The 14,500-nt window shown below is 45.0% G+C and overlaps 1 protein-coding gene across 2 annotated transcripts in view; it reads right to left on the bottom strand.

The window, feature by feature from the left end:
• Positions 1-8,278: 8,278 nt before the first annotated feature.
• The window catches only part of LOC123043069 (coatomer subunit beta'-2), a 13,184-nt gene continuing 6,962 nt past the window's right edge, over positions 8,279-14,500 (bottom strand). Inside the window, exons 8-12 of one of the 2 annotated variants that reach the window (XM_044465413.1) lie at positions 14,019-14,399; positions 13,770-13,907; positions 13,502-13,665; positions 12,434-12,502; positions 8,279-8,497 (exon numbers count right to left, since the gene is read on the bottom strand). In XM_044465413.1, coding sequence (XP_044321348.1) covers positions 8,446-8,497; positions 12,434-12,502; positions 13,502-13,665; positions 13,770-13,907; positions 14,019-14,399 — 804 coding nt within the window. In that variant the 3' untranslated portion in view covers positions 8,279-8,445. Of the gene's footprint in view, positions 8,498-9,665; positions 10,225-12,433; positions 12,503-13,501; positions 13,666-13,769; positions 13,908-14,018; positions 14,400-14,500 lie in introns of those variants that run through there. The other variant, XM_044465412.1, reaches the window with a different exon arrangement.

Genomic DNA, 14,500 nt, shown 5'->3' with positions numbered 1-14,500 from the left:
TAGGAAAATTATAAACTTTCTGTTAGTGCCATTAGTTTTCAAATTTGAAAACACTTTTTTTGTTTTTTTGTTTTCTTTCTTGCTTTATTTATTTTATTTTGTTTCTACTTACAACAAAATACTTATTGTTGCTATTTTTAATTATTACGAGGGCCGAACCATAAGACATTAAAGCATTTCAAATGAACTCTGAAAAAGTTGAAAGTTGGCATGGTATCATAAATTGACCCACATAGCATGTGCATGTACAAAACGGACAATGGTATCATACTCGTCAGTTACAAAGTTGGCATGGTATCATCATAATAGTTGCGGGAGAAAGTCTTCACTTTTTCTTCGCTTGTGTTATTTGCTTATTGCGCCGTAACCATGGATAATCTTCATCGTTTATCAGGATGCTGGGGTCAGCCTTGACTTTGAAGGGAGGAATTTCATGAAACTTTTCATAATCTTCAGACATGTCTGTCTTGCCCTCCACTCCCATGATGTCCCTTTTTCCTGAAAGAACTATGTGGCGCTTTGGCTCATCGTATGATGTATTCGCTTCCTTATCTTTTCTCTTTCTCGGTCTAGTAGACATGTCGTTCACATAGATAACCTGTGCCACATCATTGGCTAGGACGAACGGTTCGTCAGTGTACCCAAGATTTTTCAGATCCACTGTTGTCATTCCGTACTGTGGGTCTACCTGTACCCCGCCTCCTGACAGATTGACCCATTTGCACTTAAACAAAGGGACCTTAAAATCATGTCCGTAGTCAAGTTCCCATATGTCCACTATGTAACCATAATATGTGTCCTTTCCCCTCTCGGTTGTTGCATCAAAGCGAAAACCGTTGTTTTGGTTGGTGCTCTTTTGATCTTTGTCAATCGTGTAAAATGTATTCCCATTTATCTCGTATCCTTTCCAAATCAATACAGTCAAAGATGGTCCCCTAGGCAACAAGTACAGCTCATCACAAACAGTGTTGTCACCTCTAAGACGTGCTTCCAACCAATTGCTGAAAGTCCTGATGTGTTCACATGTAATCCAGTCGTCGCACTGCTCCTGGTGTTTGGAGCGCAGACTGTTCTTGTGTTCATCGACATACGAGGTCACCAAGGTAGAGTTCTGTAGAACTGTGTAGTGTGCTTGAGACCAAGAATATCCATCCCTGCATATTATTGAGTCCCTTCCAAGCGTACCTTTTCCAGTCAGTCTCCCCTCATACCGCGATTTAGGGAGGCCTATCTTCTTAAGGCCAGGAATGAAGTCAACACAAAACCCAATGACATCCTCTGTTTGATGGCCCATGGAGATGCTTCCTTCTGGCCTAGCGCGGTTACGGACATATTTCTTTAGGACTCCCATGAACCTCTCAAAGGGGTACATATTGTGTAGAAATATGGGGCCCAGAATGACAATCTCGTCAACTAGATGAACTAGGACGTGCATCATGATATTGAAGAAGGATGGTGGGAACACCAGCTCGAAACTGACAAGACATTGCACCACATCACTCCTTAGCCTTGGTATGATTTCTGGATCGATCACCTTCTGAGAAATTGCATTAAGGAATGCACATAGCTTCATAATGGCTAATCGGACGTTTTCCGGTAGAAGCCCCCTCAATGCAACCGGAAGCAGTTGCGTCATAATCACGTGGCAGTCATGAGACTTTAGGTTCTGAAACTTTTTCTCTGCCATATTTATTATTCCTTTTATATTCGACGAGTAGCCAGTCGGGACCTTCATACTATGCAGGCATTCAAAGAAGATTTCCTTCTCTTCTTTGGTAAGAGCATAGCTGGCAGGACCTTCATACTGCTTTGGAGGCATGCCGTCTTTTTCGTGCAAACATTGCAGGTCCTCCCGTGCCTCAGGTGTATCTTTTGTCTTCCTATACACGCCCAAGAAGCCTAGCAGGTTCACGCAAAAGTTCTTCGTCACGTGCATCACGTCGATCGAAGAGCGGACCTCTACGTCCTTCTAGTAGGGTAGGTCCCAAAATATAGATTTCTTCTTCCACATGGGTGCGTGTCCCCCAGCGTCACTCGGAACAGCTAGTCCACCGGGACCCTTTCCAAAGATTACGTGTAAATCATTGACCATAGCAAGTACGTGATCACCGGTACGCATGGCGGGCTTCTTCTGGTGATCTGCCTCGCCTTTGAAATGCTTGCCTTTCTTTCGACATTGATGGTTGGTCGGAAGAAATCGACGATGGCCCAGGTACACATTCTTCCTGCAGCTTGCCAGGTATATACTATCGGTGTCAAGTAAACAGTGCGTGCATGCGTGGTATCCCTTGTTTGTCTGTCCTGAAAGGTTACTGAGAGCGGGCCAATCGTTGATGGTCACGAACAGCAACGCCTTTAGGTTAAATTCCTCCTGTTTGTGCTCATCCCACGTACGTACACCGTTTCCATTCCACAGCTGTAAAAGTTCTTCAACTAATGGCCTTAGGTACACATCAATGTCGTTGCCGGGTTGCTTAGGGCCTTGGATGAGAACTGGCATCATAATGAACTTCAGCTTCATGCACATCCAAGGAGGAAGGTTATACATACATAGAGTCACGGGCCAGGTGCTGTGATTGCTGCTCTGCTCCCCGAAAGGATTAATGCCATCCGCGCTTAAAGCAAACCATACATTCCTTGGCTCACTTGCAAACTCATCCCAGTACTGTCTCTCGATTTTTCTCCACTGCAACCCGTCAGTGGGTGCTCTCAACTTCCCGTCTTTCTTACGGTCCTCACTGTGCCATCGCATCAACTTGGCATGCTCTCCGTTTCTAAACAGACGTTTCAACCGTGGTATTATAGGAGCATACCACATCACCTTCGCAGGAACCCTCTTCCTGGGGGGCTCGCCGTCAACATCACCAGGGTCATCTCGTCTGATCTTATACCGTAATGCACCGCATACCGGGCATGCGTTCAGATCCTTGTGCACACCGCGGTAGAGGATGCAGCCATTAGGGCATGCATGTATCTTCTGCACCTCCAATCCTAGAGGGCATACGACCTTCTTTGCTGCGTATGTACTGTCGGGCAATTCGTTATCCTTTGGAAGCTTCTTCTTCAATATTTTCAGTAGCTTCTCAAATCCTTTGTCAGGCACAGCATTCTCTGCCTTCCACTGCAGCAATTCCAGTACGGTACCGAGCTTTGTGTTGCCATCTTCGCAATTGGGGTACAACCCTTTTGTGGTCCTCTAACATGTGATCGAACTTCAGCTTCTCCTTTTGATTTTCGCATTGCGTCCTTGCATCGACAATGACCCGGCGGAGATCATCATCATCGGGCACATCGTCTGGTTCCTCTTGATCTTCAGCAACTTCGCCCATTGCAGCATCATCGTGCACATCGTCTGGCTCCTCTCGATGTTCAGTAGCATCATCGTATTCAGGGGTCACATAGTTGTCATCGTACTCTTCTTCTTTGTCGTCTTCCATCATAACCCCTATTTCTCCGTGCCTCGTCCAAACATTATAGTGTGGCATGAAACCCTTGTAAAGCAGGTGGGTGTGGAGGATTTTCCGCTCAGAGTAAGACTTCGTATTCCCACATATAGGGCATGGAAAACACATAAAACCATTCTGCTTGTTTGCCTCAGACACTTCGAGAAAATCATGCACGCCCTCAATGTACTCGGAGGTGTGTCTTGAACCGTACATCCATTGCCGGTTTATCTGCATGGATTATATATAATTAAGTGTCTCAAAAATCATTACAGAACATCATGAATAGATAATTAAGTGACCAAATTAATAGAAGTTCATCATCACATTAAAACCAAAGTACATACATAGTTCTCATCTAACAACATAAAGCTCTGCAGAGCATCTAAATTAATTAAACCATACACTGAAACTATGTAAAACATTTCAATGCGAAAACAAATGCGATCATAATCGCAACCAATGTAACAACTGATCCAACGGCATAATGATACCAAGCCTCGGTATGAATGGCATATTTTCTAATCTTTCTAATCTTCAAGCGCATTGCATCCATCTTGATCTTTTGATCATTGACGACATCCGCAACATGCAACTCCAATATCATCTTCTCCTCCCCAAATTTTCTAATTTTTTCCTTCAACAAATTGTTTTCTTTTTCAACTAAATTTAACCACTCGACAATAGGGTCGGTTGGAATTTCCAGTTCAACAACCTCCTAGATAATAAAATCTATGTCACGTTGGTCGGCATAATTGTCATAAACAATAAATGAACCAATAATTACGAAAAGATAATATATACCACATCCGAATCATAGACAGGACGAGGGCCGACGGGGGCGGATACCAAAACCATCGCACTATATAAGATGCAATAATAAAAGTAAGAAAATTATACAAGTATCTATATAAACATACAAGTAAGAATTTTTTTTCCTTTCAGAAAGATTATAAGAACAAGAGGCTCACCACGGTGGTGCCGGCGACGAGATCGGCGCGGGCGATCGACGGCGGTGAAGACGGGGACGGGACGTGACGAACTGCTAAACCTAGACAAATATTGAGGAAAATGGAGCTTGGAGGTCGAGCTTGGAGAGGAGAAAGCTTAAGTAGTGTGGCTCAGGCATTCCATCGAACACCTCGTGTGCATAGGAGGTGAGGTAGAGCACCACAAGCTCTCCCCGCGCCGGCCACGAAAAACAGAGCAGTGGGAGTGCTCTGCTCGCGGGCGAGGGGTATATATAGGCAACTAATTGGTCCCGGTTCGTGGCTCGAACCGGGACTAAAGGGCAGCCTTTGGTCCCGGTTCAAGCCACCAACTGGGACCAATGGTGGTGGGCCAGGAGCGAGGCCCATTGGTCCCGGTTCGTCCCACCAACCGGGACCAATAGGTCCAGTCGAACCGGGACCAATGGCCCACGTGGCCCGGCCGGCCCCCGGGGCTCACGAACCGGGTCCAGTGCCCCCATTGGTCCCGGTTCTGGATTGAACCGGGACTAATGGGCTGACCTGGCCTGGACCATTGCCCCCTTTTCTACTAGTGGGTCGAGTCTCAAGGGTCGCAAAACCACACCACTCAATCCCCACTACAGAGTATCACCGGTCATCACCGACCGATGACAAATTTCACGCTTCCATCAGACCACTGGGGTCCAGTCCAAATTACTCACTCGCTTTTTTCCCATCTGCTGAATAGGCTTCGATTCTCTAGATCCTTACACCATAGCCCCTCAATCCAGCTCCACCTTCAACATGACTCCATGGTAGATGATCAGTCCACCCTTGAGTCACGTCGACTTCAAGCTATGTGTGTACTGAAGGAAATATGCCCTAGAGGCAATAATAAAGTTATTATTTATTTCCTTATTTCATGATAAATGTTTATTATTCATGCTAGAATTATATTAACCGGAAACATAATACATGTGTGAATACATAGACAAACATAGTGTCACTAGTATGCCTCTACTTGACTAGCTCGTGAATCAAAGATGGTTAAGTTTCCTAGCCATAGACATGAGTTGTCATTTGATTAACGGGATTACATCATTAGGAGAATGATGTGATTGACTTGACCCATTCCGTTAGCTTAGCACTTGATCGTTTAGTATGTTGCTATTGCTTTCTTCATGACTTATACATGTTCCTATAACTATGAGATTATGCAACTCCTGTTTACCGGAGGAACACTTTGTGTGCTACCAAACGTCACAACGTAACTGGGTGATTATAAAGGAGCTCTACAGGTGTCTCCAAAGGTACATGTTGAGTTGGTGTATTTCGAGATTAGGTTTTGTCACTCCGATTGTCGGAGAGGTATCTCTGGGCCCTCTCGGTAATGCAGATCACTATAAGCCTTGCAAGCAATGTAGCTAATGAGTTAGTTATGGAATGATGCATTACGTAACGAGTAAAGAGACTTGCCGGTAACGAGATTGAACTAGGTATTGGGATACCGACGATCGAATCTCGGGCAAGTAACATACCGATGACAAAGGGAACAACGTATTTTGTTATGCGGTTTGACCGATAAACATCTTCGTAGAATATGTAGGAGCCAATATGAGCATCTAGGTTCCGCTATTGGTTATTGACCGGAAACGTGTCTCGGTCATGTCTACATAGTTCTCGAACCCGTAGGGTCCGCACGCTTAAGGTTTCGATGACAGTTTTATTATGAGTTTATGAGTTTTGATGTACCAAAGGAGTTCGGAGTTCCGGATGAGATTGGGGACATGACGATGAGTCTCGAAATGATCAAGACGTAAAGATTGATATATTGGACGACTATATTCGGACATCGGAAAGGTTCCGAGTGATTCGGGTATTTTTTGGAGTACCAGGGAGTTACGGGAATACGGGGAAGAGTATTGGGCCTTAATGGACCTTAGTGGGAAGGAGCCAGGAGGTGGAGCGCGCCCCTCCCAAGCCCAGTCCGAATTGGACAAGGGGTTTGGGGCGCGGCCCCCCTCTCCCTTCCTTCTCCACTTCCCTCCTTTCCCCCCTTCTCCTAGTTGGACTAGGAAAGAAGGTGTCCTACTCCCGGTGGGAGTAGGACTCCCCTTGGCACGCCCCTCCTTGGCCGGCCGCCCCCTCCACCTTGGCTCCTTTATATACGGGGGCAGGGGGCACCTCTAGGCACAACAATTGATCTCCAAGATCTCTTAGCCGTGTGTGGTGCCCCCCTCCACCATAATCCTCGATAATATTGTATCCGTGCTTAGGCGAAGCCCTGCGACGGTAGAACATCAAGATCGTCACCACGCCGTCGTGCTGACGGAACTCTTCCCCGACACCCTGCTGGATCGGAGTCCGGGGATCGTCATCGAGCTGAACGTGTGCTAGAACTGGGAGGTGTCGTAGTTTCGGTGCTTGATCGGTCAGGCCGTGAAGACGTACGACTACATCAACCGCGTTGTTCTAACGCTTCCACTTTTGGTCTACGAGGGTACGTGGACAACACTCTCCCTTCTCGTTGCTATGCATCACCATGATCTTGCGTGTGCGTAGGAAAATTTTGAAATTACTACGTTCCCCAACAGTGGCATTCGAGCCTGGGTTTTATGCGTTGATGTTATATGCACGAGTAGAACACAAGTGAGTTGTGGGCGATACAAGTCATACTGCTTACCAGCATGTCATACTTTGGTTCGGCGGTATTGTTGGATGAAGCGGCCTGGACCGTCATTACGCGTACGCTTACGCGAGACTGGTTTTACCGGCGTGCTTTGCACACAGGTGACTAGCGGGTGTCAGTTTCTCCAACTTTAGTTGAACCGAGTGTGGCTACGCCCGGTCCTTGCGAAGGTTAAAACATCACTAACTTGATGAAATATCGTTGTGGTTTTGATGCGTAGGTAAGAACGGTTCTTGCTCAGCCCGTAGCAGTCACGTAAAACTTGCAACAACAAAGTAGAGGACGTCTAACTTGTTTTTGCAGGGCTTGTTGTGATGTGATATGGTCAAGACGTGAGGAGATATAAATTGTTGTATGAGATGATCATGTTTTTGTTGAAGTTATCGGCAACTAGCAGAAGCCCTATGGTTGTCTTTTTGTTGCATTAGATGCAAGTGCCAAATAATTGCTTTACTTTATCGCTATGCGATAGCAATAGTTGCAAGAGCAATAGTTGGTGAGACGACCATGTGACGACACATTGATATTGATCAAGATGATGAAGATCATGGTGTCGTGCCGCTGACGATAGAGATCATGACAATACTTTGGAGATGGAGATCAAAGACGCAAGATGATCATGGCCATATCATGTCACATATTATGATTGCATATGATGTTTATCTGTTATACATCTTATTCTGTTTTGTTTGACGGTAGCATTTTAAGATGATCTCTCACTAATTATCACGAAGTGTTCTCCCTGAGTATGCACCGTTGCGAAAATTCTTCGCTGAGACACCATGTGATGATCGGGTGTGATAGGCTCTACGTTAAAATACAACGGGCGCAAAACAGTTGCACACGCGGAATACTCAGGTTAAACTTGACGAGCCTAGCATATACAGATATGGCCTCGAAACACGGAGACCGAAAGGTCGAACGTGAATCATATAGTAGATATGATCAACATAGTGATGTTCACCATTGAAACTACTCTATCTCACGTGATGATCGGACATGGTTTAGTTGATTTGGATCACGTGATCACTTAGATGACTAGAGAGATGTCTGTCTAAGTGGGAGTTCTTAAGTAATATGACTAGAGAGGTGGTAATATGTATAAAAATCTGGATTCACACTGCTCGGCAGATACAAAATGATGGGAGCAAACACAACGTAATCTCTGTGCCAACACGGTAGGGATATATAGCATCGTACATTCATACAGCAATAAAGAACATGAAAAACTTTCACAGGACTGGCATCCTTTAAACAACCCATTCCTGCTTCTTCACCGGGAGAAAAACCATTCCTGCTTACATCATTCACTAGTTGTATCCCGGGGCAGTTTTCCTTGCTAGAAGCAACATCTTCGTAAAAACTACTTCATTATTTCGATGATTGTGAATCCATTCAAATATCCAATAACAAGACTGCACATATATTTTACTCTGGTGAGAAGCTTGAAATTATCGAAAATGATTGCAATAGACAGCATATAATAGTGTGGAAATGATTCTGATATCCAATAACAAGACTGCACATATATTTTACTCTGGTGAGAAGCTTGAAACTATTGAAAATGATTGCGATAGACAACATATAATAGTGTGTAAGACAAAAACATGTAATTTCTCCTATTATGGATAGATTAGCAAATGGGTAGTGTATTTACATAAACACCTAGCTACGTACTAATGCCAAAAGTTCTTGTCTCGTCTCTACATTCATTTGCGCACTAATTGCACATATGCAATACTTTCACTAAATATTGAGTCCATATCATAAAATACTAAATAAAATAGTTTGCTCACTATTAGTTCAGAAAAGAAGGCATGCATCATAATGGTGTTTTCTCTTTAGCGTTATTTACCTCACATTTATGTGACGTCTTTCTGTGAAACATAACAGTTCCATCATATTCCGCAAAATATATATTAATACCACAAAGATTTTGGTAATAAATGAGCAATTGTTAACAAACTGCGCTTTAAGAGCTGGTTAATCTTGGATCAATGCTGGCTAATTTCTCTTCAAATAATTCGTTGTATATATTTTATGAAGTTACCATCATGGTTGAATTGTTAACAAACTGCGTTTTATGAACTTGAATCGTCATGTTAGGAGTCAAATTTTAACCGGTAAAGTCAAAATGGAGTTCATGTTTGCAGCAAATCGAATAGCCGATAGATCCACCCTTGAACTTTAGAAGAACAATAATTGATAGACCTCTATGGTACAGTTCGGTTGAATCAGCAAGCATAGTAGAAACTGCTATCTCAGTCTGGACTTCTAGATTTGATTACTCGGTGCAGATTATCTGGTTCAACCAATGTCAATTATATGCTGTGGGAATAATATTTATCTCCAAAATTGAATTCGATACATTAGGGTTGAACACCTCACGATGGTAGTTGAACCAGTTCCGCCCTTTTCAAAGACAAAGTAGTGGCCTGTGTTTAGATTTTCGGCCGAAAAAACAGATTTCGGCCATCTCGGCCTGGGGCGGAAAGTACCTTTTGGCCCAAAAATAGGTTTTGGTCAAATTTCAGCCGAAATTTTTGAAAATGACAGAAATTCGGCCATCTCAGCTTGGGGCGAAAAAAAATCACAAACCAAAAATCTAAACTCTGGTAGTGTGGCTACATCTATGACCAATGATATTTCAAAATCAGCAGAATTGATCAAAGACATATCAGTTGGACAAGCAACTCGCCATTTTGTGATAGTACTATCAACTAATGAAACACTTTTTGAGGTGCGGGAAATATAAATGAATAGCCTCCACTGATGTTGCGTATGAGAAGATAAGCAAATGGTGAGTGCGGATTTTTAGAGCTCGGGCTGCATGGAGCTTGATATTTTGAAAAATTCAAAATTCAAGTTTAGAAGTTTCAAAAAAAATCTAAGAAAAGAACTCCATAAATTCCAGGCTCCAATAACTATTTCTGAGTGCCTAGTGCATTATTCAATGTGCTGTCTACACATTAATTAGGACACACCTGCTTGTGATTCTACATGGACCAGCTACTGATGTTCACTCTTCCTATGCAACTAAAAGGTTCTCCAAAATCACTTCACCGATGATCGTGAAGAGGCCCCAATCTCACCTATCCTTGAAGAAGGGCTGCTGTTAAAGATCTGGGAAATTGCTCTTGGTCTGCTAAGATAGCTTGAAGTGTCAGGCTTCATCAATAGAGACGTAAGATATAGGCATGTATATCCAAACTTTGGAAACAAACATCTACATATCAATATCCCTGTTTGCTTTTGTTGTATCTATAAATTTGAATAATTTGATTTCCAACCTAGGAATGCAAGAACTTGACTGATCAAACAGTGGCGTACTTGTTTTAGATTTTACCTTGTCAAAAACTCTAATAGTTGCAAAGAGAGCCTTGGCTCAGTGGTTGGGCATGCGGTTGTGCAGCCTAATGACCCAAGTTCAATTCCTAGAATTGACAGGTGATGCACATGGGTTTTCCCCCATTTATTGAGGATCAAGTTTGGGGTGTGGTGAAACCACTCATCAAAAAATATCTTGATACTCATTTAAAAAATTCTGAGGACCATGTTTATCTTGGTACTCATACTAAAAATGGTCGTATGCATCCCTAGTTGGTGCAGAGGCCGGGGAAGTGAAATTCTCCCCCATTTTAAAAGCTCGAAACATTTGCCACCACCCGACGACCCTGCCCCCGAGTCGCTCCCGCGAGCGTCCTCGGGGGAAACCCTAGCCGCTGCCCCTCGTCCCCCCCCATCGATCTCTCTCCCCCCGCCGCCACCGCACAGCGCCACCTGGCAAAGACCGGCCGGCGTTGGTGGCGGCGGGGATCTTGCCCCTCTTCTCGCGGTTGGCGTCCGGCGCGGGACGGCGCGGCGTGGGACGGTGCTGGGCTGGGCGGGGCCTAGCGGCGCGGCGGAGGGCGTGCTGGGTGGCGGCGGCTCTGCCTGGCGGCGGTGCAGCTGCGGCTTCAGGCCTCTCCAACGCGCGGCGGCTGTGGCTTCTCTGGCGGCGGCGCGAGTTCCCGGCGGCGGCTTGGCGGCGTGGCGCGGCGGAGCTCCGGCGAGGATTCGGCGGCGGGCTGGAGGGCTAGGCACCGTCCAGTGGTGCTGCCTCCGCAGCAGTTGCCGCTTGGGGCCCTGGACCCCGATCCGATCTGGATCTGGTGGTGCCGGGGTCTGGGCCATGGCGGCTGGCGAGGCATGGGATTCGTCGGGGCTTGTCGGCCTCTAGGCACCATGGGGGTGCCGGCGGCGACGCGTGCCCGGCGTGGTGAGACTGCTGGACGTGGTGGTCATCTTCTTCCCGAGATGGCCGACCAGAGGCTTGATGATCGGATCTCGTGATCCATCATCTTGTCCCGGCTGCGAGTAGGGGAGACATGGTTGCCGGTGAAAACCGAGCCGACGGCAGGCGATGGCGGTGTTCTCGCCGTTACCTTGATGAAGGCATCGTCGTGTAACTATTGTCGACCCACTCGTGCTGCTCCGGGGGAAACCCTAGGATCTGGTGTTCCAGATCGGATGATGGCGGCAGTGCAGTGTCGTTTCTCTCTTGGGAGCATCGTTTGCGGAGCAGCACTGGATGTCAGAGGCAGGAGGTGGAGCGGCTTCATCTTGCACGGAGCTTCGGGGGTGATGTCAAGTCATGCCTGACCGACAGGTGCTACGCTTTGTCATGCCTGGTCGGCAGGTGCTACGCACGACAGATCTTCCAAGGACTTCAAGCTGTGTCGGCTGGTGATACCTGGCAGCATGGCGCTGAGGTGTATCGGTGGCGACCGCGACGTGCTCAGCTGTTTACGCGCAGGGAGGAGGTGCCGTTTGGCGCCGTGGTGGCGTCGACGATTGCTGGACCGAGCAAGGTTGATGCATCAGTATAGTTCTGAAGATGGAGCGGTGGCAGTTGGCGGCGGCGGCATCTTAGTGCACGCCGGACCGGTGAGACCCATGCCCGATAGGCGTCCTGGATGGGTTCTCAGGTCTTTAGATGTTAGGTTTGGCTGCGATGTCTGTTTGGTATTAGGCCCAGGCTATCTGCGCCCCTTCATCAGCTGGATAGAGGTGCTTAGCCGGCGGCTTTAGTCTTACTGTTGTATTACTTTGTAAGGTCTTGTGAGAATAATTAATAAAGTGGCCGTGCATCGCCCAGATGCAGATGCCGGGGGTCATCCTCCTTTTCTAAAAAAAAACTCTAATAGTTTGTGGGATTTTTTAAACCACCTATTCATCCCCCCCCCCCACCCCACCCCCATCCTCGTAGTCGGTGTCTACATTCTATGCTCCTAGTGTTGCAGAAAGAAGCTACAAAAGATAATTGACATGATACTCTAAAATTAAAGAGTAACGGGATTTTTTTTTGTTACCTTTTTATGCTCTCAATGTATCCAAAACCTTTAATGTAGCCGCTGGTAAAGTGAACTTTGTTCTCATACCTACAAAAGAAGTGTTATTTTTTATCTTACTACATTTAGTCTATGTGCTCTCAATGACAAAGCGAATCCAACTCTTCATCGATGTGATTGTTACCATTGATGCATGGTGTCACTCAACTAAAACACAAGAAGTAATGTCTCTGCATGAGAAATGAACTATGCATCGCTGTCAGCATGTCAGAGGAGAGCCTCAATATCTGAGGCATGTAACGGGGCTCATTCGGTTGAACGAGAAATATGTGGAAGAGACGGAGTACATGTAAGAGCATATCTCACTGAGTTTTTTTTTTCTTTTGTTCTACTTTACAGAGTTTATCCCCTGTCATTTTGCAACTTTCCATCATCAAAGAGAAGTGCAACAGAAAAGTGACAATGATAACACAGACCACACAAGTTTGGGAACCACGGTCTTCGTGTGTATTTGTATCAGTGAAGGAATCAAAGAAGAAGACCAACAATGCGGGTGGACCAGGAAAAGAATATCCGGAAGGAATGAGGCTAGGTCACTTAAGGTGCGTGGATGTACTCTCCCCATTTCAAAATATAGTATATATTAGTTTTGTCCTAAGTCAAATTTTGCAAGTTGATCGTGTTTATAGTAAAAAAAAGTAACACCATATAAATACAACATGAAAATATATTTCATGATAGATCTAATGATATTGGTTTGGTATTGTAGATGTTAATATATTTTTCCATCAACTTGATCAAAGTTTAAATTTTTTGACTTTAAAACAACACTAATACGCACTATATTTTGAAATTAGAGGGAGTACAATCTTATCTCCTAGGTTCAAATTATCATTACTTCAATTTGGGGATCTTATTTACCAAACCGTCAGGGCTTCAGTTATAGTATTTCTTTTCTAGAAAGAAAAAAAATGGAAGAGATCAGGCAGGCTGGACCAGAGAGACTAGATGGCTATGTCTCAGTTCAAGTCAATGGCAACCCGCCGCAACATGTACAGGGGCAAGGCTAGTTATTACTAGAAGCGTTACCTGTGCGTAGTGGAGTCACAAAAAGAAACAACATTGTCTTCTGAAACTGTAGCCAAAATCTGATGACCCCGGGGCCGGCCCACAACAGCAACAGAAATATTCTTATACATTGTTCGGAGTCCCTTAATTTGTCGAATACATTTAATCGATTGCAAATCCCAGATCTGGTAAAAAAGATACGAAAGAGACCAATGCATTACATCAGTATAATATTAGTACTGTACTATTGATGCATTACTGCTGTGCGGAATAATGAAGACGGGCTTACATGTGCAGTCCCGTTCGTAGACCCTGCGACAATATATAACCTATCACCACGTGCAATAAAATAATCAACCGATTTCAGTTCATCCGGAGAACTGTGCATTGGTGTCGAGATAGGCGTGTGAGAATAGATGCTCCAGATCTGTGCATTGGTGCAAAATTAGAAGGCACAAAAAGGAAATAAAATTTTGTTAGATGGTACAAAACGTAGGAGTACTTGTAATGCACTTTGTATTAATTATACAGTTTTAACCTTTACTGTTCCGTCCAAGGAAGCACTAGCAAATGTGTTGCCCACACCCTGCGGATTAAACTTGGCTTGCTTCACGTCACCTGAGTGCGCGTCGAATGTCCTAATGCACGCCCAGCCAGTTTCCCAGTTCCATAATTTGATCTGCCGGTCGCACGCTGACAGAACTAACGGCTGGCTCGGGTGAACCGCCAGTGAATCGACCCAGCGGTCACCGGCTTTGAATTGATTCAGCCTCTTCAGTGCTTTGTTACATGAATACGCCTGGATGAGCCCATTGAAACTCCCCATCACAAACCAATTCATCCGTGCGATGAATTTAACAGCACTAATCGCATGACCTTTATTTCCCTCGTCGTTAGTGTTGCATTTCCTCATTATTTCCTGCCAGAAACCCAAAAAAAAAAGTAATTTGTTAATCAATTCGACTATTCGATTTTCTCCTCGTCAGTAAACATTTGACGTTTTAGATATTGACATGATGT

This window comes from Triticum aestivum, chromosome 2B (assembly GCF_018294505.1).
Source record: "Triticum aestivum cultivar Chinese Spring chromosome 2B, IWGSC CS RefSeq v2.1, whole genome shotgun sequence".
NCBI lineage: Eukaryota > Viridiplantae > Streptophyta > Magnoliopsida > Poales > Poaceae > Triticum > Triticum aestivum.
Note: the sequence above shows the minus strand (reverse complement) of the source record. Positions and strands in the feature narration are given on the sequence as shown.